General features: G+C 44.7%; 1 protein-coding gene across 7 annotated transcripts in view; it reads right to left on the bottom strand.

Annotated features, from left to right (window-relative positions):
- fgd4a (FYVE, RhoGEF and PH domain containing 4a) overlaps positions 1–25,000 on the bottom strand; it is a 69,120-nt gene that overhangs the window by 11,098 nt on the left and 33,022 nt on the right. For 4 of the 7 annotated variants that reach the window (XM_076269489.1, XM_076269458.1, XM_076269481.1 and 1 more), the window contains exons 2-5: positions 24,943–25,000; positions 9,085–9,213; positions 7,960–8,209; positions 2,057–2,501 (exon numbers count right to left, since the gene is read on the bottom strand). The exon at positions 24,943–25,000 is cut by the window's right edge and continues 26 nt beyond it. In XM_076269489.1, coding sequence (XP_076125604.1) covers positions 2,057–2,501; positions 7,960–8,209; positions 9,085–9,213; positions 24,943–25,000 — 882 coding nt within the window. Of the gene's footprint in view, positions 1–2,056; positions 2,502–7,959; positions 8,210–9,084; positions 9,214–19,910; positions 19,999–24,942 lie in introns of those variants that run through there. The other 3 variants (XM_076269466.1, XM_076269498.1, XM_076269508.1) reach the window with 3 other exon arrangements.

Genomic DNA, 25,000 nt, shown 5'->3' with positions numbered 1-25,000 from the left:
CTGCTGGTATAATGCAGCTCTGTGTGTGAGGGTAAGAGAAATAGGGAGAGGAGCACACACATTGTGTGTGTGTGTGTGTGTGTGTGTGTGTGTGTGTGTGTGTGTGTGTGTGTGTGTGTGTGTGTGTGTGACACCATGTCTGACCACGCTCTTCCTCATCATCAGAAAAGGGCTCTTGGGCCTCATCTAAAAGTCCCACACCTTCGCTATATCACTCCACACGCAGACACATGCAGACACACCCACACACATCCAAAGCATGCACGTACACACACACACACTTACACACAGGTAAGTAAAACTGGATGATCACAAAAAATATGGAGGTAAGCAAGTGTGTGTGTGTGTGTGTGTGTGTGTGTGTGTGTGTGTGCGCGTGTGTGTGTGTGTGTGTGTGTGTGTGTGTGTGTGTGTGTGTGTGTGTGTGTGTGTCTGTGTGTGTGTGTGTGTGTGCACATGCCTGTGTGTAGGCTATCACTTATTACACACACTAAACTAGTGTGTATCAGCTGCTGTTGTATAACAAAGTCTGACTGTTGAGGACAGCTGAATGAAAGTGTGTAAGTGCATGATTAGAGTGTGTATGTGTGTTTATGTGTGGTGTAAATGCATGTGTTTGTTTTGTTCTTGTCATCACAAAACTATTTTCCCATCATCAAGATATGCAGCTGCTCTTCTGTATATTAACAAACATCAGAGCATTCATTCACACACACACACACACACACACACAGACACACACACATGCGCGCACACACACACATGCACAAGCCTTTGCTAAAGTTGGCTGCTGGGTATCACATCTACTGTGTGTGTGTGTGTGTGTGTGTCTGTGTGAGAGAGAGAATATGTGTTTGTGCGTACATGAACGAGGGAGAGAATAGAATGTGTGTAGGTTTATGTGCAAATGAGAGAAAGTGAGACAGAGAGAGAGAGAGAGAGAGAGTGTGTGTGTTTTGTGTCTGTGTGTGTGTGTGTGTGTGTGTGTGTGTGTGTTTATGTGCTGAGGCAGCAACTCTCACTGTGCTGATGTGAATAACCTCACTGTTTCCTTCAGGATCACAGGGGTGTCTACTCAGCTAACACACACACACACACACACACTCACTCACTCACACACACACACACACAAACAGACAGAGGAGTTGGGGCATACACACCTACATGTGTGATATCAACCACAACCCCTCCCCTCTATCCCCCATCCCAATCCCCAGTAGAAGCCTCCTGTGTGTGTAGAGTCCAGCAGCAGGTCTATGGTTATGTTATTGAGCAGTGTGCTAAAATGTTGGTTGGTTATGTTCTCTAGCAGCATGCTAATGTTAGCAGCAGGTTGGTTATATTCTCTAGCAGCATGCTAATGTTAGCAGCAGGTTGGTTATATTCTCTAGCAGCATGCTAATGTTAGCAGCAGGTTGGTTATATTCTCTAGCACCATGCTAATGTTAGCAGCAGCCTGCTCTGACCCATAGCTCTGACCTCAGTGGTGGGGCTCCAAAGGGAAGAGGTGTCAAATATCAATGTCTTTCTATCCCTCTCCCTCTATCTATCATTCTCCTTTTCTCTCCATTTCTCTCTGCCTCTCTTCCTCTGTCCCTCTCTCTCTCTCACTCACTCTCTCTCTCTCTCTCACACACACACACACACACACACACACACACACACACACACACACACACACACACACATATTTAGACACACAGTCAGAAATATCTATGGTATCTGGTATAAGTAAACATAGACAAGTAGCGCCAAAGGTTCTATCACTCTGTAGGAAGACTGACAGAGAGGGAATGTATGTAACAATAGCTTTGGCAACACTGTTCCCACACAGGCATGCTAAAGCAACTTTGAATTGAATTGAATTGAATTGAAAGAGAGAGAGAGAAAGAGAGAGAGAGAGAGAGAGAGAGAGAGAGAGAGAGAGAAAGTGTGTCATGCAACCAGTTGAAATATATCTGTGAGGTATACAAGATAAAAATAAACCTCTGACTCAAGGAGACAGTCACAAAATATTTTAACACACACACACACACACACACACACACACCTCTACCTTTCTATCCATGGTTGTGGTGTCATCTCTGGCTTCATGTTGCTGCTCTCCTTCGTCGCTTTGGTCCCTCGCTCCCTCCTCCTCCTCCTGCTCCTGCTGCTCCTCTTCCTTCCTCTCTCCTCTCTGCTCCTCTGCCTCGTGCGGTGTGTGTGCGGCGAGTGTGTCGAGGACGCTGCCGTCCGTCTCCTGGCTGTCATCCCCCGCGTCTCCGTTCACCATGACCGCTGTGTGTGCTCCCCCGCCGTCCATGCGCGCTGGCAGACCGTTGGCAGCAGCTTTGGGGGGCTTGGGGGCATTGTGGAGCGGCGTGACTGGCACCGAGCCCCCTTCCTTGGGCAGAGGAGGAGGTCCAGTTCCCTTGTGCAACGGGCTGCAGTTGGCCGACCGGCTGATCTGCTTGAGGGGGGAGCCACTGGGGCTCACCTTGTTATTACCGTCTGTGTTACTGAGGAGGCGAGAGAGAGAGAGAGAGAGAGAGAGAGAGAGAGAGAGAGAGAGAGAGACGTTAGAGGGCAGCTGGGAAAAATAACTAAACCAATCAGAGAGGAGAGAGACACTCTGGGCTTACTGCAGAGCATGGTGTGTGTGTGTGTGTGTGTGTGTGTGTGTGTGTGTGTGTGTGTGTGTGTGTGTGTGTGTGTGTGTGTGTGAGGAGACCTGGGTCAGTAGAGGCGTGTGAGTGTGGGTGTGTGAGAAAGAGGAAGAGAGAATGACAGGAAGGAGAGAAAAGAGAGTCAGGTGAAGAGATGAGATATAGATTAGAGAGAGAGGGAGAGGGCAGATGAGATATAGAGGAGAAAGGAGAGGAGAGGAGGGTAGAGAGAAAGGAAAGGTAGGACACCAGTGCTACTGTAGATCCTGTGGGAACCATCATGGCCCACTTCTACATGCCCCCACACACACACACACACAGACATATAACATACAACTTATCCACATACTACATACCCATACCCACACGCATACATCTCACATCTCACACACAAGCAAGTCTACCACAAGGATAGGTAAAACAAAGCAACTCACACACACTCACACACACACACACACACACACACACACACACACACACAAGCAAGTCTACCACAAGTGGGATAGGTGAAACAAAGCAACACACACACACACACACACACACACACACACAAGCAAGTCTACCACAAGTGGGATAGGTGAAACAAAGCAACACACACACACACACATACACACACACACACACACACACAAACACACACAAGCAAGTTTCTGCAATATAACAGACATGAAACAGTTGTCTCTTCATTACAAACTTTTACCAGTAAATTATCATTACCAATCTCTCCTCCACTCTCTTTATCTTACACAGACACACACACACACACACACACACACACACACACACACACACACACACACACACACACACACACACACACACATACACATCCTGCAGCTGCTTCCCGGGCTATACTCCACCTGTCTTTAGGGTCAGACAGGTCTTCCTGTCTATGGGTGTGTGTGTGTGTGTGTGTGAATGTTCAAGAGTTAATGATCAGGTACTGGATCAAGTCACCAATCTACAACGTTGTGCGCTTTTTATGTAGTTCCTTCTGAATAAGTCTGACACACACACACACATACAGTACACATTAGATATGCAAAGATGACAAGCTTGACTGTCTCGTAACACATCTGCACTTATACAGGAACTCACTGACTTGTAAATACACAAACACACACTCCTCATCTCCTCACATAACAAACAGGATGGACATGAGGGGGTATAGTGACCGTACATGTGTGAGTATGTGTGTGTGTGTGTGTGTGTGTGTGTATGTGTGCGAGTGTGATTTTGTGTGTGTACGTGTGTGTGTGTGTGTGTGTACGTAAGCGTGTGTGTGTGTGTTTGTGTGTGTGTGTGTGACATGGGGGGGTATAGTGTGTATGACCGTGCATGTGTACGTGTGTGTAAGCCGCCTCAGTCTGAAATGACAGAACAATGAGAGCGTTCAGTGGGAGACTCTCTGCTCCTTGCTACTGTACATAATGTGTCACCCTCAGCTGGCACAAGTGTTGGGAAGTGGAAACGGGTAAAGATGTGGAGTTCCTCCTCCGGTTCCTGCCAACAGGAAACTTATAGCACTTATACCTTCAGTCCGTCAACAGACTAGGACTAACTAGCTCACAGGATATTTGATATGCTTGTGTCTGCCAAATCATCATGAAGCAGCGACTTAGTAGCAGAAGTTTAGTGCCTGAAGGGTTCTCATTGGAATGTCAATCTTGGCTTCAGAATATAAATTTACAGCACTGGAATTTTCCGGCTGATGTTCTTGTTTGAGGAAGCTTATTAGCTTGCTAAAATCTCAATACACGCTCCAAAGTTTGTTGAATAAGACTCTTGATCAAATGGATTATTCTATGTTGTTTAATATAGAGAAGCTAATTAATAAAACTCATTAATCAGTGACAGTTTTACAGTAACCCTGTTAAAATTTTCACATGGAAGACAATCAATCAAGTCATTATTAATCAATCAATGACACCATTTCATGGTAACCTTCACAGAGACCGCTTCGGATGTCTGAGCATTGCACTATAATATCACTGTGACAGCACAGGACAGGGAACAAAGTATGTTTCTAACTACAGAGCAATGTTATGGTTGAGTGTGAGGCTGATGTATTGGCCTATACACAGACACAATCACACCTTCAGTCACTTTGACACAGAGAACTCGCTTCTCAGCAATCGCTCTCCTGACACAATATACAGCCAGACAGACCACACAATAGGCACAACAGCTGAGTCTACCCTCGATCTGCACAAGACTGTGTATCAAACACACACACACACACACACACACACACACACACACACACACACACACACACACACACACACACACACACACACACACACACACACACACACACACACACACACACATTCTGTTGCCCTGGATCACTAATAGAGAGCCAACTGCCCGCACATACACTTCAGCATAAGAGAAGCATTGTTTCAATTCTGTTCCTGCTTAAAACAGACAAAACCCTCGAAGGAAAAAAAACACTTACTAATATTAGATGAGATTAGGATTAGTAAACCATCACGAATGTCGTCATGCCGATAAGCAGAGAGGAAATATACTATTACAAATACTTTATATTACAAAACAACTGTTGATACACACCATTAAAAAACTACTATAAAATTTGACATGACGTCCCTTCACAAGAGCTGTGGTAAGAAAAGAATGCTGAGGCACAAGAAGCCTTTCTGAATAATACTCCTCCACGCACAATACTCTGTACTCCACTTACTGCGCTCACAAGACAACGCAGCAGAAACAAATAATCCAACAAATAATCCAACAAATAACACCAACCTGGACGCTTATGCTCACAATCAAAGCCACTGTGTAACCACCTGAGTCCTGTGAGTGCAGTAGCCCATGTGCATGCAGTAGTTAATCTATATGGACCGTAGTTAATCTATAGTTAAGAGGTGGGTTCCCCGCGGTCTGCTGTGTGAGAGCTCGGTGTAGATGGAGGGTGAGCGATGGTCACTCTGGAGCTCACCTCTTGTGCTTGTGCCTCAGTGGAGCGCGCTGAACTCTCTCCCACATCCTTGTGCTGTTTGCCAGCCTGCCTGCCTGTGAGTTCCTACTGCTTAGTCTGATTAGTCTCTCTCTCTCTCTCTTTCTCTCTCTCTCTCTCTTGCTCTCACTCACGCGCTCGCTTTCTCCCTCACTCCCTTTCTGTGTGTGTGTGTGTGTGTGTGTGAGAGAGAGAGAGAGAGACCTGCAGTAATCCTCCCCATCCTGTGTACAAAGCCTCCTCCGAGCCAACTGACCAGAGCGGTGTGGGAGGTGGCTTGCCTCCTCCGAGCCAACTGACCAGAGCGGTGTGGGAGGTGGCTTGCCTCCTCCGAGCCAACTGACCAGAGCGGTGTGGGAGGTGGCTTGCCTCCTCCGAGCCAACTGACCAGAGCGGTGTGGGAGGTGGCTTGCCTCCTCCGAGCCAACTGACCAGAGCGGTGTGGGAGGTGGCTTGCCTCCTCCGAGCCAACTGACCAGAGCGGTGTGGGAGGTGGCTTGCCTCCTCCGAGCCAACTGACCAGAGCGGTGTGGGAGGTGGCTTGCCAACTTCTGCTTTCTTTGTTTTATTCACGCATTCATTCTCTCTTTTTTCTCCCTTCTTTTCACTCTCTCTCTCTCTTTCTGTCTTTATTCACATTCTTTCTTTCTTTTTTGTCCCTCTTTTATGGGACCTCTGTCTTATTCTTGTTCCATCTTTCTTGCGCATGAAAAATACTTGTTTATGCTTGTTGTTACAGCAGCTTGTCCCAAGATGCCCCAAGATTGCCCATTTTGTTTCACTTAAACAAAACGAACATTAGCATCAACACATGGAAGACACTTACTTCCAGATCATCAAGACCAAACCTGAGGAGACAAGCTCTCTGCTCTGAGTGGAAACACACAGGCTTTGAGGATGGAGGAATCTGAGAATATACAAGGTTCAAGTGCATTGAGAAAAACATGATTGAAAATCCAGGAATGTTTTCTGTTTAGCTCCGTAAACTTATCTTAGCACTGGTGTTGAATTTGTCTCAATATATAATGATTTGGTGTGGAGTTTTTTTCTTTAGAGATTTAAAAGCACAGAGATTAACTTCCACAAAACAGCAAAATGTACTCTCTTTTCAATGGATTACACACACACACACACACACACACACACACACACACACACATACACACACACACACACACACACACACACACACACACACACACACACACACACACACACACACAAATAAAAACCAAAGCACAAGCCTGTCACACAACTGCACTGTTGTGAAAACTCCAATCATCAATAAAACCAGTGATCCCATTTGGCACACATTGACTGATAACTGACCAGACAGTTGCCAGACTAGTTGCCCTACAAACACAACTGTGCTCAGCCTCACACATGGGAGGTCAAAGTACTGCTTTGAGACAGCAGACGTAGAGGGAGCTTAAACAGTTTAAAGAACTACGATCGCCTCAGGCCACTGAGTGTAGCCTCCCTGTCATAGACGAGCTTTCTATGGCTGCTGTTTATAAAACATGAACAGTGAACACCTTCCATCTCTCAACTCCCATATGTCTATAGCCACGTTTACATGGACAGTTTTTTTTGTTGATCCGATTAAACTATTCCGAAAAATTTGTGCCGTCTGTTTACATTGGGTACGTTCTATTCCGATCAGGTGCTCTCAAGCGCTTTAGAATCTTTGATCGGAATAGCCGTTGTTGCCTACTTTTCCTTGAAAAGATACAGTGAATCCGAATGACCATATACATGGGTGTTTATTCGGAATAGGAGCGGACTACACCACCTCTTTCATTCTGATCGGATCAGGAATTTTAATTCCGATTAAGGTGTTTATATGACAATTTTTATTCCGATTGAGCCGTTATTCCGTTTTTAATCGGAATAGAAGTGTCCATGTAAACATGGCTTATGTCACACATGGCCAGCAGTGACTCAGTTCTGACATCAATGACCTGCTACGCACAGCTCCACCCTCCATCCTGTCTCATGACATCAGGGATGACTCCTCTCAAACACACCTAACCCCTACAGAAACAACTCCTCTCAAACACACCTAACCCCGACAAAAATGACTCCTCTCAAACACACCTAACCCCAACAAAAACGACTCCTCTCAAACACACCTAACCCCAACAAAAACGACTCCTCTCAAACACACCTAACCCCTACAGAAACAACTCCTCTCAAACACACCTAACCCCTACAGAAACAACTCTTCTCACACACACACACACACACACACACACACACACACACACACACACACACACACACACAGAGAGAGATAGAGAGAGAGAGTGAATATGATGCGACTGTTACCTGCCCTCCTCGAAGCGGCTGATGAGGTCCAGCACTCTGCCCTTTGCACCTGCCCCTCCTGTTCCAACTCCTGTCCCGTTTCCTGCTACTCGCCCTCTCCCTGCCGCACCTCCTCCTGCTCCTCCTGCTCCTCTTCCTGCTCCTGCTCCTCCTCCTCGGTCCTCCATCTGAGATCTGGCCAGTGGGGTCCGGTTCAGGGGGTGTGTGGGAGTCGTCACCGGACTCTGCAGATGGGCTGGCTTAGGAGGCACTACGGATATAAAGGGAGAGAGGGACGCAGAGAGAGTGAGAATGAGAGAGTAAATGCAAACACTGTTGCATGCCATAATGTGACTATAATATATCTACTAACACTAACAGAAACGTTAATTTAATTATGAAGGAAATGTTAATGATTTGAACTATCGTACTGCTGTAATTTGTCTGGGACAAACAGATGCCAACCATGAAAGGAATTGCGTTAATATATGGGGTGATTTGATATTTTGATGTATTAACAGCTCAAAAGGTGGAACTTTATGAAAGCTTAAGTATGAACCTATATATACATATACACTGCCGTTCAAAAGTTTGGGGTCACACACAAATTTCCATTCCACTCCATTATAGACAGAATACCAGCTGAGATCAGTTGTATTGTTTTTTGGTGATGTGCTTACATAATTGCAAAAGGGTTCTCCAATATTTTATTATATATATATATATATATATATATATATATATATATCAATGTTTTGTGCTCTCTTCTTGGTCTGATGGGCATTTTCAACCCAGTAGATTTCAAGCTGAAATGTCTTCCCTGCAGTGTACATGAATAGTCAAAGGGTGGCAGCACTCTAACATGGAGACTTGCTCTCTACCTCTAAAATGTACATAAGACTGGGCTCATAAGGGTTGTGAGACCCTTATGACCACAAGGTATGTGCATGCACACACGCAAACACAGATATATATACACAAGCTTGTACACATACAGACACACAAAGTTATTACAATGTCAAATCATTAACCTTATGCTACAGTATGTGATCAGTTGTGTGCAAGTGTGTGTGTGTGTGTGTGTGTGTGTGTGTGTGTGTGTGTGTGTGTGTGTGTGTGTTTGTGTGTGTGTGTGTGTGTACATACCTTGTGGTTTGGGCTGTAGAAGAGGCCGGCGGCCTGACCTGCTTCCATTGACCCCCTGACTCTGATCACTGCTGCTGGTGCTGCTTTTCCTGCTGTTGCTCACCTGACCCACACTCTCACTGCCCACTGCTGGAGAGAGAGGAGGGGGGGGGGTGGAGAGAGAGAGGGAGAGAGAAAGGGGGGATGGAGAGAGAGAGAGGGAGAGAGAGAGGGATGGAGAGAAAGATTTTATTAGCCATCCCAGAGAGATTTAATTAGCCATCCCAGAGGAATACCTTCAGACAGTCTGTGCTGAATGGCCAAAAAGTAGTACCAATCCTAAAAGTAAATACCAGGAGAAGGAGGAGGAGGAGGAGGAGGGAGAGGAGGAGAAGGAGGAGAAGAACTGTGTGTAGAAAGTCCAAGTGGCCCCAGGAAACCAAGATAATCCAACAGTCTGTTTCACATATGAGATATATATATATTTCAGCAGTTTTGTAAAATACTGTTGATGCCGTTATAAATCAAACAGTGAGGAGAGGGAGAGCAACATGAGACATGGGATGGGACTAGTGAGAGACAGATAGAGAGAAGGGGAGAGAGAAAGACAAAGAGAGAGAGAGAGAGATCATGAGAGAAAGAGATGAAAGGATAAAAAATAGATAAAGAGAACGAGAGGAAAGAAAGCAGGGAGGGCAAATCTGTCCCACATATGAGGAATTCCACCTCACAGAGCCTCTGTTTAGTCTTGAGTCATGCACACTAAACAGAAATGCTGTGCAGACAAAAAAACACAATTGTGGAATGGGCAAGGAAATGATGAAATGAAAACAATTTCTTCCACTAGTTTCAGCCCAAATAATTTTGAAAAACATTACCATATGATTCTCTATGTCAGGACTATACACCGAACCACATGCACACACAGGCACACTTACACACATACACGCACACACACACACACACACAAACACACACACACACACACAGATGAACTCAGGTGAACTACAGTAGTTCAGTCTCAAAACAAACAGTCTCATGACCCATCACTGACCCTTCCAAGGTGATCAAATCATCCCATTCTCCAACTCGAAACACACACACACACACACACACACACACACACACACACACACACGCACACACACACACACACAAAGTCTCACAGGTAGATGTTAGATGTAAACGTAAATATTTGAGCTTCAGTTAAGCTCTTGAAAGCCCTCTGATTACTGATATTGAAGTGTCCATTACCACAAGTACTCACACAAGTCTGTGTGAGTACAACTCATATATGCTATACATACTGGACATAGATGTTTATACGTATGGTCACATAAGAGACCACTGCACATTTTTCTGATGTCATCCTACGGTTACTGAGTGACATTCAAATTAGTTAACAGAGACCACTGCACATTTTTCTGATGTCATCCTACGGTTACTGAGTGACATTCAAATAAGTTAACGGTCATATTCAAAATTAAGAGACCACTAATTTGAATACAAACGTAGAATGACTTGTGTGAAAATGTGCAGTGGTCTCTTAATTCTTTACAGTACAGTACAGTATATACAGTATATACATGTTCTCTCACTCTCTTGTGCCTCTCTCAAACACACAGGCAGTCACATGGTCATCCAGACCATGTGTCACATACTTTGCTCCATCCGTTGGCATACTTAATCAGTGTATCTTACTCAGTGCATCTTACTCAGTGCATCTTACTCAGTGCATGCTTACTCAGCGCATCTTACTCAGTGCATCTTACTCAGTGCATCTTACTCAGTGCATGCTTACTCAGTGCATCTATCTTACTCAGTGCATCTTACTCAGTGCATCTTACTCAGTGCATCTTACTCAGTGCATCTTACTCTTACAGCAGCTTTACAACACAGAGAATAGTACATACATAGTTTCATTGACGGGTTAACATGCGCGCACACACACACACACACACACACACACACACACACACACATACACACACACACACACACACACACACACACACACACACACACACACACACACACACACACACAAACCATTTCCTCACACCTGACAAAAACAAAGGGTTTCCCTCTTGTACCCATGCTCGTCATGCATGTCTGTGTGTGTGTGTGTGTGTGTGTGTGTGCGTGCCTGTGATATGTGATAATTCCACATATCTGAGTGCATCTTACATCCTCTCATACATACAAATTAACACAAAAACATGTGCACTTAAAATCACACACCCACAGACACACTGACAAAACTATACAGAAAGTTCTTGCACATGATTCCTTTAGGATTAGTTCACACTATGACTGGCCAGTGGAGTCACATGACCTGAGCACATTACACCGTCCACATGTGAGAGAGCCCGCAGTCTAACCCTGCTGACTCCCCGATGGCCTTGACGCCACGAGAATGACTCAACTTCCTCTGATGAAAAACAACACTGAAAAACAGCACTGTAGCATATCTCTGCAGATTCAAAACACACACTCCCTCACACACTCAGAATATGAAAAGACTACACTCTGTGGAAAATCACCCGGGAATGCAAACACGACTATCAAGAGTTTGAATTAGGTTTTACATATTCACATTTATTTAAATTAAGTTTTACATATACACATTTTTATTTGAATGCTTTGAATGCAATCCACCCACCACACACACAGTTTGGTAATGAATATATGCACCTAATATCACAGACACCCTAACGAGTAGGGTATCTAGAAATGAAAATATTAGAAATGCTTCCTAAACCTCACCATGTCCTTGGACACTGAGAGAATGGGACGCGGGAAACGACTTTAATCAAAATTATCCCACAGCAAGCCGAGGGAAAGTACCCCTTTGGATTAGCCATCTATTTTCGAATTCCCAATTTAACCTGACACAAGAGACCCATTTAGGAGACACAGTGGACTAGAGACACTTAAAAAGGCAAAAGCAAATTGTTCCACAGATTTAGAGGGGCCTTTTAAAGGAGCACTCACAGATTTAGAGTGGCCTTTTAAAGGAGCACTCACGTTGCTACCGCTGGACTAAACAACCCGCTTAAAATAAGCATGGGACCAAACTCCCACGACCCTTTGCAGACGTCCGACCTTTGATAGAAGAGGGGTGGGGAGAGCGGTGTGTGTGTGTGTGTGTGTCCTTAGTATATCACCACAGTTATGCAACGCACTTACAGCTGACGGAATGTAAATATACCGATGTTCAGTAATCTGTGTGTGTGTGTGTGTGTGTGTGCGTGTGTGTGTGTGTATGTGTGTGTGTGTGTGTACAGAATGAGAGAAACTGTCTAAGGTTTAGGGCTGTACCATTTGTAGAGAAGGCTCATTAGCAGTGAAAGCTCTCTCTCACACACACACACACACACACACACACACACACACACACCCACAAACCCCCCCACACACACAACACACGCACACACACACACAGAATATCTAGCAGGCTGGTAAAGAAGAAGGCCTCTTGAAGAAGGCCAGCATACCTAACCAACTGCCTTAGGCTTGTCCAGCCATGGCTGTAAGGAACAGGGAGTTAGTGTCAAACTGAAAGCTGGTGGGTCCAGCAGAGAGAGAAGGACAGATTTAGACAGACCAAAGACAGACCGAGTCACAGACTGATACAATCACCCATGAACAGGGAAATAAGGGCGGCGAAAGACAAAAGTGATGACAGGCTGACGAGATCAGAAACATACATACATACAAACACACACACACACACACACACACAAACAAACAAACAAACAAACACACACACACACACACACACACACACACACACACACACACACACACACACACACACACACACACATAAGCACAGAGGTGATGACTGGCTGACGAGGCCAGAAACAGACGCATCACAGTCGTACACAGAACAGTCACACACAACCCCACAGTCATGTCAATAAGCAGAGCAACAACTGCAAGAGGAAGATCAGAACAGGAAGACCTCAATGGTTGAATGCCCTTGCAGTAGCCTGATGAGCCAGACGACCAGAGATCAAGATGTAGGGTCTGGGGACTCACCATTCGCAGTGCTTAGTCCGAGGGGCGGGATAAATGGTTTTCTTTCAAATTCCCTCTGCACGCAATAGGATAGCGCTACAACTCATGAGTCCCATGCGTTTTCCCACCAGCGAAGCTAGTTGGCTAGTTGTTCAAATTTTTGCCAATTAAAAAAAAGCTTCGTGTCACGCTGTTCGCCAAAAGCAACATCCATCTTCTTTGTTTTCAAGTAGCAGGAAATTCACGCCGAACCGTCGCAACTCTGCCATCATTATGTTAAGCCCGCCTACCGACTCTATACACGATGTGATTGGCCTGATCGAAGTTTAATTTTTCCAGTTCGCAAGCCAACAGAGATTTGCTGCCTCTCGCTTTTGTCACGTTTTCTGTTCCACCGTGATTGAGCAGGTTTTACAGGGACATCAGGACAGTGCAGGGCAGCGGCTCCCTCTGATCCGGAGCAGATTTGGAGGAACAGAGGCAGATCGGTGGCAGATCCTGTCCAAAGTAAGTCCACTTGGAGAGGCTCAGTCAGCGCTGACTGCAGGAGGATTAGGCTTGGCAGGCAGCAGGAGGCTTCGGACACCAGCCGGAGCCAGGCCCTTCAATGTCACTGGTGATCGTGGGGTTGGTAAAGGATATACCCATATGCTTTGGTTATCTGCAGCACTTGGTTTCCGGCCTTGTGCCCACGGACAAACCACAGCCATAGGTTCTGATGCAGAGCCAGTGGAGGGGTGTAAGGCCTCTGTGATTAGTTCATTGCTCATCGTTACGTTTCGCATCCCTGGTAGTTATTTTGGCTCTAATCGCTGATTTACAGTAGCATTACATGGTCTCTTGTCACTAGGCTCTTGCAGTCTGAATGCAGTTTTAGTTGCATACGAGTCAAAGACAAATTTCCCTGTGGGACAATAAGATATACCAAAGTCCTTTTAGGCAAGTCCCTCCACTCGGCGGCCATATTGTAATGCTTTTTGCCGATTACTTATCGGGCATCTAGAGATCACAACACATGATTGGCACGATGTATTCACAACACACCACATGATTGACACAATGTATTCAAATGTCGACTTTTTTGCAGCAGAAGGGGCGGCATATGTGTAGACAACTGCCACCTTGGTGTTACAAACTAACCCCATGCATTTCTATGGAGGATTTTTTGAGTGCTGTGACTCCTCATAAGAAAGTCTCTGGATATACTGTGCCATATCGTAGAGCATCATATCGCATCATATCATATTGTATCGTATCGCATTGTATCGTATTGTATCGTATCATATTGTATCGTATCATATTGTATCGTATCTTATTGTATCGTATCTTATCATATCAGGGACCAGAGGCTGCTGGTGCCTCAGAACCATCTGGAACCAAACTTCACTGTCTTTGTCAAGGAATCTTCTATGCGCTTAGCCACGGAACTACAAAGTCATTCAGTGCGAAAGTCCGTATTAAGTCCCAGTTTAATGTGTCTGTTAAGGGAAAAAAACCTAAAATCTGATTTCTAAGATTCTCACATTAAGTCCCAGTTAGATGTGTGTGTTCCCTTCCCCTTGTCAGGCCAGAGGCCAAAAGGAGGCTCCTGCAGATGTTCTCCACTGGCCCTCCGAGCACCAGTCTGTCCACGCACCAACAGGTGGTTGGGCTGGGACACTCGGAAAATCAGCCAGCAGAACGAAACTGGGTATCTCTGGCCCTGGTGGGCAGAGTCTCAAATGGCAGAGCCTACTCTGGGTCTGACCTGGCCTGGGTCTGGCTCAGTTCTGGCCCGGTTCTGGTTGCCATGTGTGTCTGTCCGATGCCAGCTGACCAACAATAAACAACAGCGCTGCCGTCCAGTGGGATTTGCACTTCCTGCATTCTTTCCCTACACACACACACACACATACACACATACACACACACACACACTGCCATGCTGTGCAGAAGACTGAAAATAGAGCAACACAGAAAGACTTCTTTCAATCTTTCATGATGGCTCCACGCCCCCCCGCCTCAAGAAAAGAGAGAAGGAGGGAGAGGAAGAGAGAAGGAGGGAGAGGAAGAGAGAAGGAGGGAGAGGAAGAGAGAAGGAGGGAGAGAAGAAAGAGAGGGGAATATCTAACTGTGCAATAACAGGAGTTTACCTAAGGTCATCCTGCTGTGCTGAATGAATACTGTGTCCTTCAACTGATACGCACACACATGTGCGCACACCAACACACACACACACACACACACACATGTGCACACACACATACACACACACACACACACACACACACACACACACACACACACACACACACACACACACACACAGTACACATACACACAGAGGCACACAAGCATGCGCGCATCCGCGCATATACACACACACACACACACACACGCAGACAAGCACACACAGAAGCGCGCAAAAGCACACACACACACAAGCACACAAGCAGACGCACACACACACACACACACATGTGCACACACACACACACACACACACACAGTACACATACACACACACACACACACGCGCACACATGCACACACACACACACCATCCTCAGGCAAATACAAATACAGTTATGCTGACCATCAAACCTGAACACTGCAGTTAAGGAATGTATCAATCATTACCCTCTTCTAAAAGCAAACCAACAGAAAAACTGCACGCTGTCAAGAAAGACACCGGCAGAGGAAGAGTTGCAGAAAGAGTGTGAATGAGAGACAGAAAAAACAGAGGTAGAGAGAGATGTCAGCTCCAGTCCAGTGGCAACCTCTCGAGCACTCTGGTGCACTTTGCAGAGGACAGCGAGGACACGCAGAGGGGAGTCTACCTCAGAGGAGTCAGAGCACAGCCTCTCCATCTCTCACTGGGGCGTCTCACTCCATCTCTCTCTCACTCCATCTCTCTCTCACTCTATCTCTCTCCATATCTCTCTCTCTCCATCTCTTTCTCTCTCACTCCACCTCTCTCTCTCACTCACTCCATCTCTCTCTCTCCATATCTCTCTCTCTCTCAATCTCTTTCTCTCTCACTCCATCTCTCTCTCTCTCTCACTCTATCTCTCTCTCCATATCTCTCTCTCTCCATCTCTTTCTCTCTCACTCCATCTCTCTCTCTCTCTCTCTCTCACCTTTTGCAAAGCTACTTACACTGCAGGGACATGCACGCTTAAGGTGCATTAATATGCATCCTCCTGCTCTCTCGCTCTGTCTCTCTCTGTCTGATTGTTTCTCTGTCAGTTTGCCTGGGTTCGGTTCAGTTCAGTTCACGTTCACTTCAGCTCCTCTTGCATCACTGGCATGAGAATTACTGTACCCCCTCAGTATTGGGAAAGAGACTGAGGTTGACCACATCTGCATGTTCAGGAAAAACAAAATCATTTTGAAGAACTGGCCCTGCATGCATATAGCACAAGGTGCATATAGCAAAAGATGTGGCAAGTGTGTGGTTTCTGATCTCACGGGTGTATGTTGGTGTAGGGGCAAGTTTGAGATGCTGTGTGTGATATCTTACCACACACACACACACACACACACACACACACACACACACCATGATAGATAGATATCCCTCCATGTGTTTCGTTTTTATGACTCCCTCATCATCATCATCATCATCACCCATTGCACATGCTCTCCACCCAAAAGACTGTACTCCTCATGGCAGTCTGCACTAATAGTTCCCACATTTAGTTCAGACACTAAACTACTTCAGAGCTTATGGTCAATAATTCACACATAATCTATCAACTAGAAGAACTGTTAAACTGGAGTCCAGACCTCTGGTCTGCCATTAGAGCACAGTGCACTGCTCCTAACATATACAACATAACTCTGTTTTTATTATGGCCATTAAACTGCAAGGCCTTTTACTCTGAACTCTCCACTGGCTTACTGAGCTCACAACTGCTGGTGTTCCAATATTCTTGCAGCTCAGCTGGTAGAGGAAACATCAGCATTGCCAGCATTGTTCATCTCACTTCCATCCATCAGCATTATCTGCACTGAAAACCCAAACTAACGCAAAATAATGACTTAACACAACCTAATTATTGAAAAAAAAAACTAATTCATAACAATTACTTGTTTACTAATTCCAAATTACATCATTTAAAGAGTCTACTAATGACTCTACTGTTCTTGAGTGTTACCTATTCCCATGATCCTTTGCAACAACCTTGAAATCATCTAACTTAACTATACTGTAAGTGTTTTCAATTGGTCTTGGTATTTGGCCAAGTAGCATTGATTTGGACACCTGTAGATGTCATACGGTTTAGAATTGATTGCCCAACTGTGTTGCACATCTGTGGTCCCTGCTGATGTCACTTCCATGTACTGCTGCCTGCTATGGTCCATTGTCCACATACCATCCATTAGCTTATGGATTGAGTAAATAAATGAAAGATTTCAAGGTAATTAGATAGTTTCCTCAAATATTTTGAGGTAATATAATAGTTTAAGTGCTATCTGCTACTGTCCATTGTTCAGTTGTGAGAAATGCAAGATATGTTTGCAAAATAATTTTATGTATAGGGAACTTTGTTGAATTGATAATATTGACTTAATTGCCTTCATCTTATCAATAAATAACTGAGTTACCGGTACTAAGATCAAATATTTATTTTAGCTTAGATTGATTGAGTAAATACATTAAACATTTCAAGTTCTAATTCTAATTCTAATTAGTTAGTTATATATATATATATATATATATATATATATATATATATATATATATATATATATATATATATATGTAAATATTTTGAGTTAATATTTAGTAGTTTAACTGTTTGGGTTTAAAGATAAAAATATAAAACTTTCCTTTGCTATAAGTTCAGGCCGTGGGAAGTGCAGAAATAGCTGAACTATTCAGATAAGCAAGATGAGCAAGCAGATTGTGACAAAAATGCTGTTGTTCTCTGGGGTCAAGAAAGATGTGTGAACAACCACCAGACAACGAGTATGTATCACCACAATTTCACAAACACAAACAAACACAAACACACACACACACACACACACACACACACACACTGTACATAGATAGACACCCGATATGTTAGGTGTAAGACGGAAAGCCTAGTCAACAGACAGCAATCAGAACATACAGAATCTGACTGCACCAGTTCAGTTCTGTGAATCTGTGTAATGTGTGTAATGTGTGTAATGTGTGTATGCGTGCCTGCTGGGGTCCATCTTTTAAAAGTTTGACAGGTAAAGCTAACAATCGAGATGTGGCCCTTCGACACGTCACACTCTGAGTTTCACCCAACTCATAAACACTCCAAGCATGCACGATCTGGCCACACCAGCCCCGGTGTGTGTATACACATATACCTCTGGACCTTTGCCCCAGGGCTGTGCGTGTTCACAGACCTAAATGAGTAGATGGGGCAGAAACAGCCAACTATATGGTAAACCTATAATACATCTAATCCAAATCAAGCGGGGGTGGGGGGCAGTCAACAGCACATGGAAAAAGTCTGTACATTTCACATATGCAGTCTGTAAATTTCATGTGGTCATTTTCCTGTATCCTCATTCATTTCTCTCTTATCACCCTCTCTCTCTCTAATTCTCTCTTTTTCTAATTCTCTCCATTGTTTCTTACGTCTTATTACGTAGGCCGATACTGAGGTGTGTCAGGCTCAATGAACAACTTGTCAGCTATCTCTTTTGGAAACAGGTGTGCCTTCATACTCTGTGTATGTTTGTGTGTGTGTGTATGTGTGTGTGTGTGTGTGTGTGTGTGTGTGTGTGTGTGTGTGTGTGTGTGTGTGTGTGTGTGTGTGTGCGCGTGTATGCGTGTTTCTGTGTACCCCAGTACAAAAATGTCAAGCATGTGTCCATCACATGAATGATATACAGGCCTAACTTCATCAACTTCAGCCAGGTCTTTACTATGCATTGTATCGATAAACACATACAGGCCCAACGTCTTCATTTAGCCAGGTCTTCACTACGCATTGTATCTATAAACACATCACTTCAGCTCTTAGCTTCTGATGTACAAACCTCATTTAAATTAAGTGTGCAATGGACTGGAACAAACATGAACCCCTCCTCACAATCCTAGCGACGACACATTATAATTTCTTGCTCATCACATCTTTTCACAGCAATATACAAAATGGACCAGCTGAGAAAGCTGAAGTCGAGCTAGATAGAGAAGAGGAAATACCTACAGAATATACGAGGGCAAATATGGCTGTCCATTTGAATTGATATGGCCCTTCATGTTCCACTCATATCGGTGGATGAGGTGCTGGGTGTGATGCAGATAAAGGCTACCTTGGGACATTACACGCTCAAAGTCCAACACGGAGCTAAAAACACATAACCTGTCACACAACCTGGCCACAAAAACCGGCCGACTGCGGAAAACTACCTCAACCTGGTCACTAACATGACCACAGCCCTGCTATAGGCACTGCCAAAAAACCCTGTCACAATTACTACCACAACCCCGCCAAATGCCCTGGCAAACATGTGAAGACAAGTCAACAGAGTAAAGCCATCAGAGGAGGGTGTGCTGGGAAAAAAATGGATCATGGATCACATACAGCAGAGACCTTATCCCAGCCTGGGTACCTCTACAAGCATTTACCAACAAAACAAATCAATAACTAGAATCAAATAAAGAATGAGTACAAATGAGAAAGAACAAGAAAATGAAGAAAATATCTCTGTCTGTTACATACTGTATCTCCAGCAGTTGTTTTGATCTACAGCTGTTACAAAGAAGGCACACAGTGAATGCTTTTGTTAGAGTACACAGTTTCTAAGTGGACTAGAACACATCTAGGGAAAAGTGTAAAAACGAAACTCACGGTTTGCTGTGATGTGATTTAATCAATACAGTCCAGTGAGAAGAAGGGAGAGAGGGAGAGAGGTGTTGAGAGATGTGTGTGAGCAGGATGACAGACTGAATAAGTGTGGAGGATGGGAGGGTAAGGAGAGCGTGTGCCTGTGACTAGGCAAGCCCACAAGACACACACTCCACCTACTGAGTGCTGAGTGGAACCTCCTCTCTGTGTCGTGCTCATACACCTCACCCGCGCGCGCACACACACACACACACACACACACACACACACACACACACACACACACACACACACACACACACACACACACACACACACACACACAAACACACACTCACACTCACACGCGTGCACACGCATACACGCACGCACACACACACACACACACACACACACACACACACACACACACACACACACACACACACACACAGACACACACACAGACACACACACACACACACACACAAACACACACACAAACACACAAACACACACTCACACTCACACGCGTGCACACACGCATACACGCACGCACACACACACACACACACACACACACACACACACACACACACACACACACAAATACGCACACACAACACAGCTGCAGTTGGCCACACAGTGCGGACTGTGGTGTAATGTACCTGTGAGTCTGTGGAAACAGGTGTGACAGGATTCTCTCACAGACAGAACAATAGCTCAAAGTCTCAGGTCTGCACTGTTGACCAGGACAGAGAGACCAGTCGGGGACGGCTCTCCTTCTGCTTTCAAAATGAATGGCCCGTTTTTTTAAAGAACGTTTTGATTTACGGCAGTATCTGTATTGAACCATGGATTACAGTAGCTGCAGACTGCCTAATTCGAAAAAAAATAATCTGAAGCATGTTTGCACATGTATTCTCTCTCTCTCTCTCTCTCTCTCTCTCTCTCTCTCTCTCACGCACACACCCTGTCGCACACTGAAGCACAAACACAACCACATGCTGAAGTGACCTTCTCTCTGGAGGGTTATTATGCTTTAGTTGCACACTGAAGTGACCTTGTCTCTTAATTGTGTGCTACAGTATATGTTGTGTTGTGTGTGCTCTTCAGTAGCACTGTCACAGTGTGTGTGTGTGTGTGTGTGTGTGTTTGTGTGTGTGTGTGTGTGTGTGTGTGTGTGTGTGTGTGTGTGTGTGTGTGTGTGTGTGTGTGTGTGTGTGTGTGTGTGCGTGTGCGTGGGTGGGTGGGTGTATGTGTTATGTTGTGTGCGCTCTTCAGTAGCACTGTCACAGTGTGTGTGTGTGTGTGTGTCTGTTGTGTTGTGAAAGCTCTTCAGTAGCACTGTCACAGTATGTGTTGTGTGGGTGTGTGTGTGGTGAAGGCTAGCTGCACAGGAGCCTAAGACCTAAGGGTAGTAATGATAATTGATGAAGCAATTAACTGTAAAAGCCAATTGCAAGTGTGTGATGAGTGTGTGTGTGTGTGTGTGTGTGTGTGTGTGTGTGTGTGTGTGTGTTAGTACTGCATTTTCTACTTCTCCAGTGAAATCAATTAGCATTCCACTGTTAATGACACATGAACAGCTAAGCATGTGTGTGTGTCTGTGTGTGTGTGTGTGTGTGTGTGTGTGTGTGTGTGTGTGTGTGTGTCTGTGTGTGTCTGTGTGTGTGTGTGTGTGCCCTTACAGCAATCTGGCACACAAAAAGAGAAATAAAACAAATCAAATGTGAGTAGAAAATAAACAGTCCTAGTAATGAACCAAACAAATCCAAAGCCAGTAAGATAAGACAAATGAAACCTACTGAGGAATCCAGCCCTGGAGTTTTACACAAACAAGCTATATTTAAAATAACGGCCACATCACTGCACATGTATACATCGCCTTCACACACACACACACACACACACACACACACACACACACACACACACACACACACACACACACACACACACACACACACACAAACACACACACACACAGGCTAATTCTTCACACATGTACATTCACAGTGGCATGTAAATTGCTTTCTCTTTCTCTCTCTCTCTGTGTCACATATACACATATAAGCACATTCTCTCTCTCACATACACACACACACACACACACACACACACACACACACACACCTTCCTGTGAAACTTCATTAAAGTGTTTACTGAATTCCACCCGCTCTTGAAGCAGATCTGATTTGCTTTAATCTGGTTAGGAGAGGCCCAGCGGAAAAGAGGTACTCTTCCTCCATCCTTCATTTCTCTCTCTCTCTCTCTCTCTCTCTCTCTCTCTCTCTCTCTCTCTCTCTCTCTCAGTTCTTCCCCTTCTATGTCTCATGTCCGACTTCTTGATGTATTTGCTGCTAGACCTTGAAAGTGGCTGCTAACAGACTACATTGTGTTTATATTTAGCCATCAGCGGAGCATTTGAGCAAAGCTGTGAATGACATAGCAGTCAATGCAGGGATGGTCGGTTTCCTGTGGTTGCTATTGGCTACGATGCGTCAAAGCACACACAAGCACGCAAGCACGCACACACACACACACACACACACACACACACACACAAACACACAGACACACATGTTGTAGTCCGAGAGCAAAGACATTTGAGTTCTAATAAAACAGAAAACATAAAAAATGAGTCACTGAGACAACCACAAACAAACAAACAAACACACACACACACACACACACACACACACACACACACATATTTTCACACACACTAGTGCCATCAGCAGTATGAACTGATCGGTATGACATTCTTGTGTTTGTCTTAGTGAGGGCTCCGTCAGCTCTGCAATGCTGCCCTGAACCTGCTGAACTGGTCTGACTCTCTCTCTCTCTCTCTCTCTCTCTCTCTCTCTCTCTCTCTCTCTCTCTCTCTCTCTCTCTCTGTCTGTCTGTCTGTCTGTCTCTCTCTCAATTCAATGTTGCTTTAGCATGACTGTAGGTACAGTGTTGCCAAAGCACAAAACAAAACAGTGTATTGTATTGTCCACACATTACAATACAGTTCTCTCTCTCTCTCTTTCTCTCTCTCTCTCTCTTTCTGTCTGAGACTCTCCCCTCCCTATCTCCTCCCTTTACACAGGGTTCTGAAAGTGGCCTTACGTTGCGGTTTGTCTCCACCCTCTCAGAGGTTTCATCCAGCGCCCAGCCAGCGGGTCCTGAGGGCGTTCACACCTGACCACCCACTCCACCCCTGCACTTGCACTTACACTACACACACACAGCACACACACAGCACAAGACACACTCCATTCAGGAGCCATTCATTAACATCACCTCAGACACTGGCAAAGGCCAACAACAAGTCATTATGACTGAGAGCCCTCATTTAAATGGTGGGGAAAATGCAATGCAAAGTCTACCAACAGGCAAAGCTCTCACGCAGGCAACTATAGCTATGTGTGGCATGTGGGAGCATTCCGCAGACTTATTCACGTTTGCACGGCAGTGTCTTGACCATGATGTTAACTTACCTAATTGTTTGGCTAGTTATCAAATTCACATTAGTGAAGACTTAAGACTTTACACTTCACCCACCATTCAAATTAGTGCCATGAGAGTAACAACGTATATGTCTACTGAGAAAGAGTCATCGAGCGCAGAGCATTTTGTAGCAATGCAGGATAGGCTGATAGAGTCCCACAGCGGTCTAGTAGTCTTTACGGCTGGCTATGTGGCCATTCATGTGTAAAACAGAACAGATGAACAAAACTGATTTGTGTTGTATTATTTAATTAACCAACACAAGCAGCACTCATTAGTTGCTTTCAGACACAGGTGTAAGTCCGCATGTTCTGCGGATATCAAGCGGTTGGGCGGTATATCTGAACAACATATCCCGACATTTGTAACTCCGATCTTAGCCGGCTCTTACATTACTCCCCTCCTAGTATTTCGGACAGACATTATGTAAATGAGCTCATGTCTGAAGAACATGCAGAGTTCTGTTCATGTGCGTGTTCAACCACGCGGAGATCAATAAAGTATCTATCTAGATTATGTTCATGTGCGTCGTTCACACATAATGTCCGCATCATCACCTGAAGGGTCGGACATCCATTTGACAAATATCTGCAAATAGTGTGGAGGACATGTCTGACAACAGTTACTGTGTAGTCTAAAATGAGAATGCAAGTCTGCAGTCTTGACTATGTGAATGAGATCTTGTAGATCAATACAGCAATGCATCAATGCATGTCAGTTCTGTGAAATCTCTGAATTCAATCTTGTCTGTCACTGAGTCACATTCAGTGGGCCTTTGAGACTGACAGATTGCATACGAGTGGACTTTGAGTGTGGCGTAAGTATTTTAAGTGGGCTAGATTGTCATCAGTCCCACGAACTGGAGAAGAAAAAAATGTGTGTATGTCTGACATAACACTTTCAACATACATGTGTATGCATTAAGTGCTTGCACATACACACACACACACTGAAGCATGTTTGCACACCTAAATACAAATGAACAAGGACATAGATGAGGATATGGATGTGTATTTACCTACTACACACACACACACACAAAAGATGGGATAATGTAACAAACCATGCTAATTTAGCTTATTTTGTGTAGCAGTTTCCTAGCTTTCCAGAGATTATATCTCACTTTGTGACAACATATTCTACAAGAAGAGTATATACAGGTATAGAGAGTCTTTGCCATAGACAGATAAGAAATATAAATAGACATATAAGGATTCTGCAGTCAATGCGCTGAAGAAGATTGTTAAAGAGGCAGGCACGTTTATTCATTTAGCAGACACTGTTGTCCAAAGTGACTTAGATATATCAACTATAGTACAAAAGATTACATTGCCCCCAGAGCAACTTGGGGTTAAGTGCCTTGCTCAATGACACATCGATGGAAGCCAGGAATTGAATCCACAATTTTCAGGCTACTGCACGCTAGTCTGGCTCCTTAACCACTACACTACCACCACCCAGGTAATGTGAAGGACAGCCACAAACTGGAGGATTACAGTAGGAGTGATAAGGACATTGAGTGTTTGAGGAGGGTTAGTGTCTCTATGGATGTTCCTACCTTGGGTGTGAGCGATCTTCACCGCAACACACGGCTCCTCCTCAGACTTCTTAGAGGT

The sequence above is a fragment of the Alosa pseudoharengus genome, unplaced genomic scaffold (genome assembly GCF_046254945.1).
Source record: "Alosa pseudoharengus isolate Yale_2024_CS ecotype anadromous, Long Island Sound unplaced genomic scaffold, YU_APseudo_1.1 YU_APseudo_1.1_scf_10, whole genome shotgun sequence".
In the NCBI taxonomy this organism is placed as follows: Eukaryota; Metazoa; Chordata; class Actinopteri; order Clupeiformes; family Clupeidae; genus Alosa; species Alosa pseudoharengus.
The sequence above is the reverse complement of the archived record's forward strand: the minus strand, read 5'-3'. Positions and strand labels throughout refer to the sequence as shown.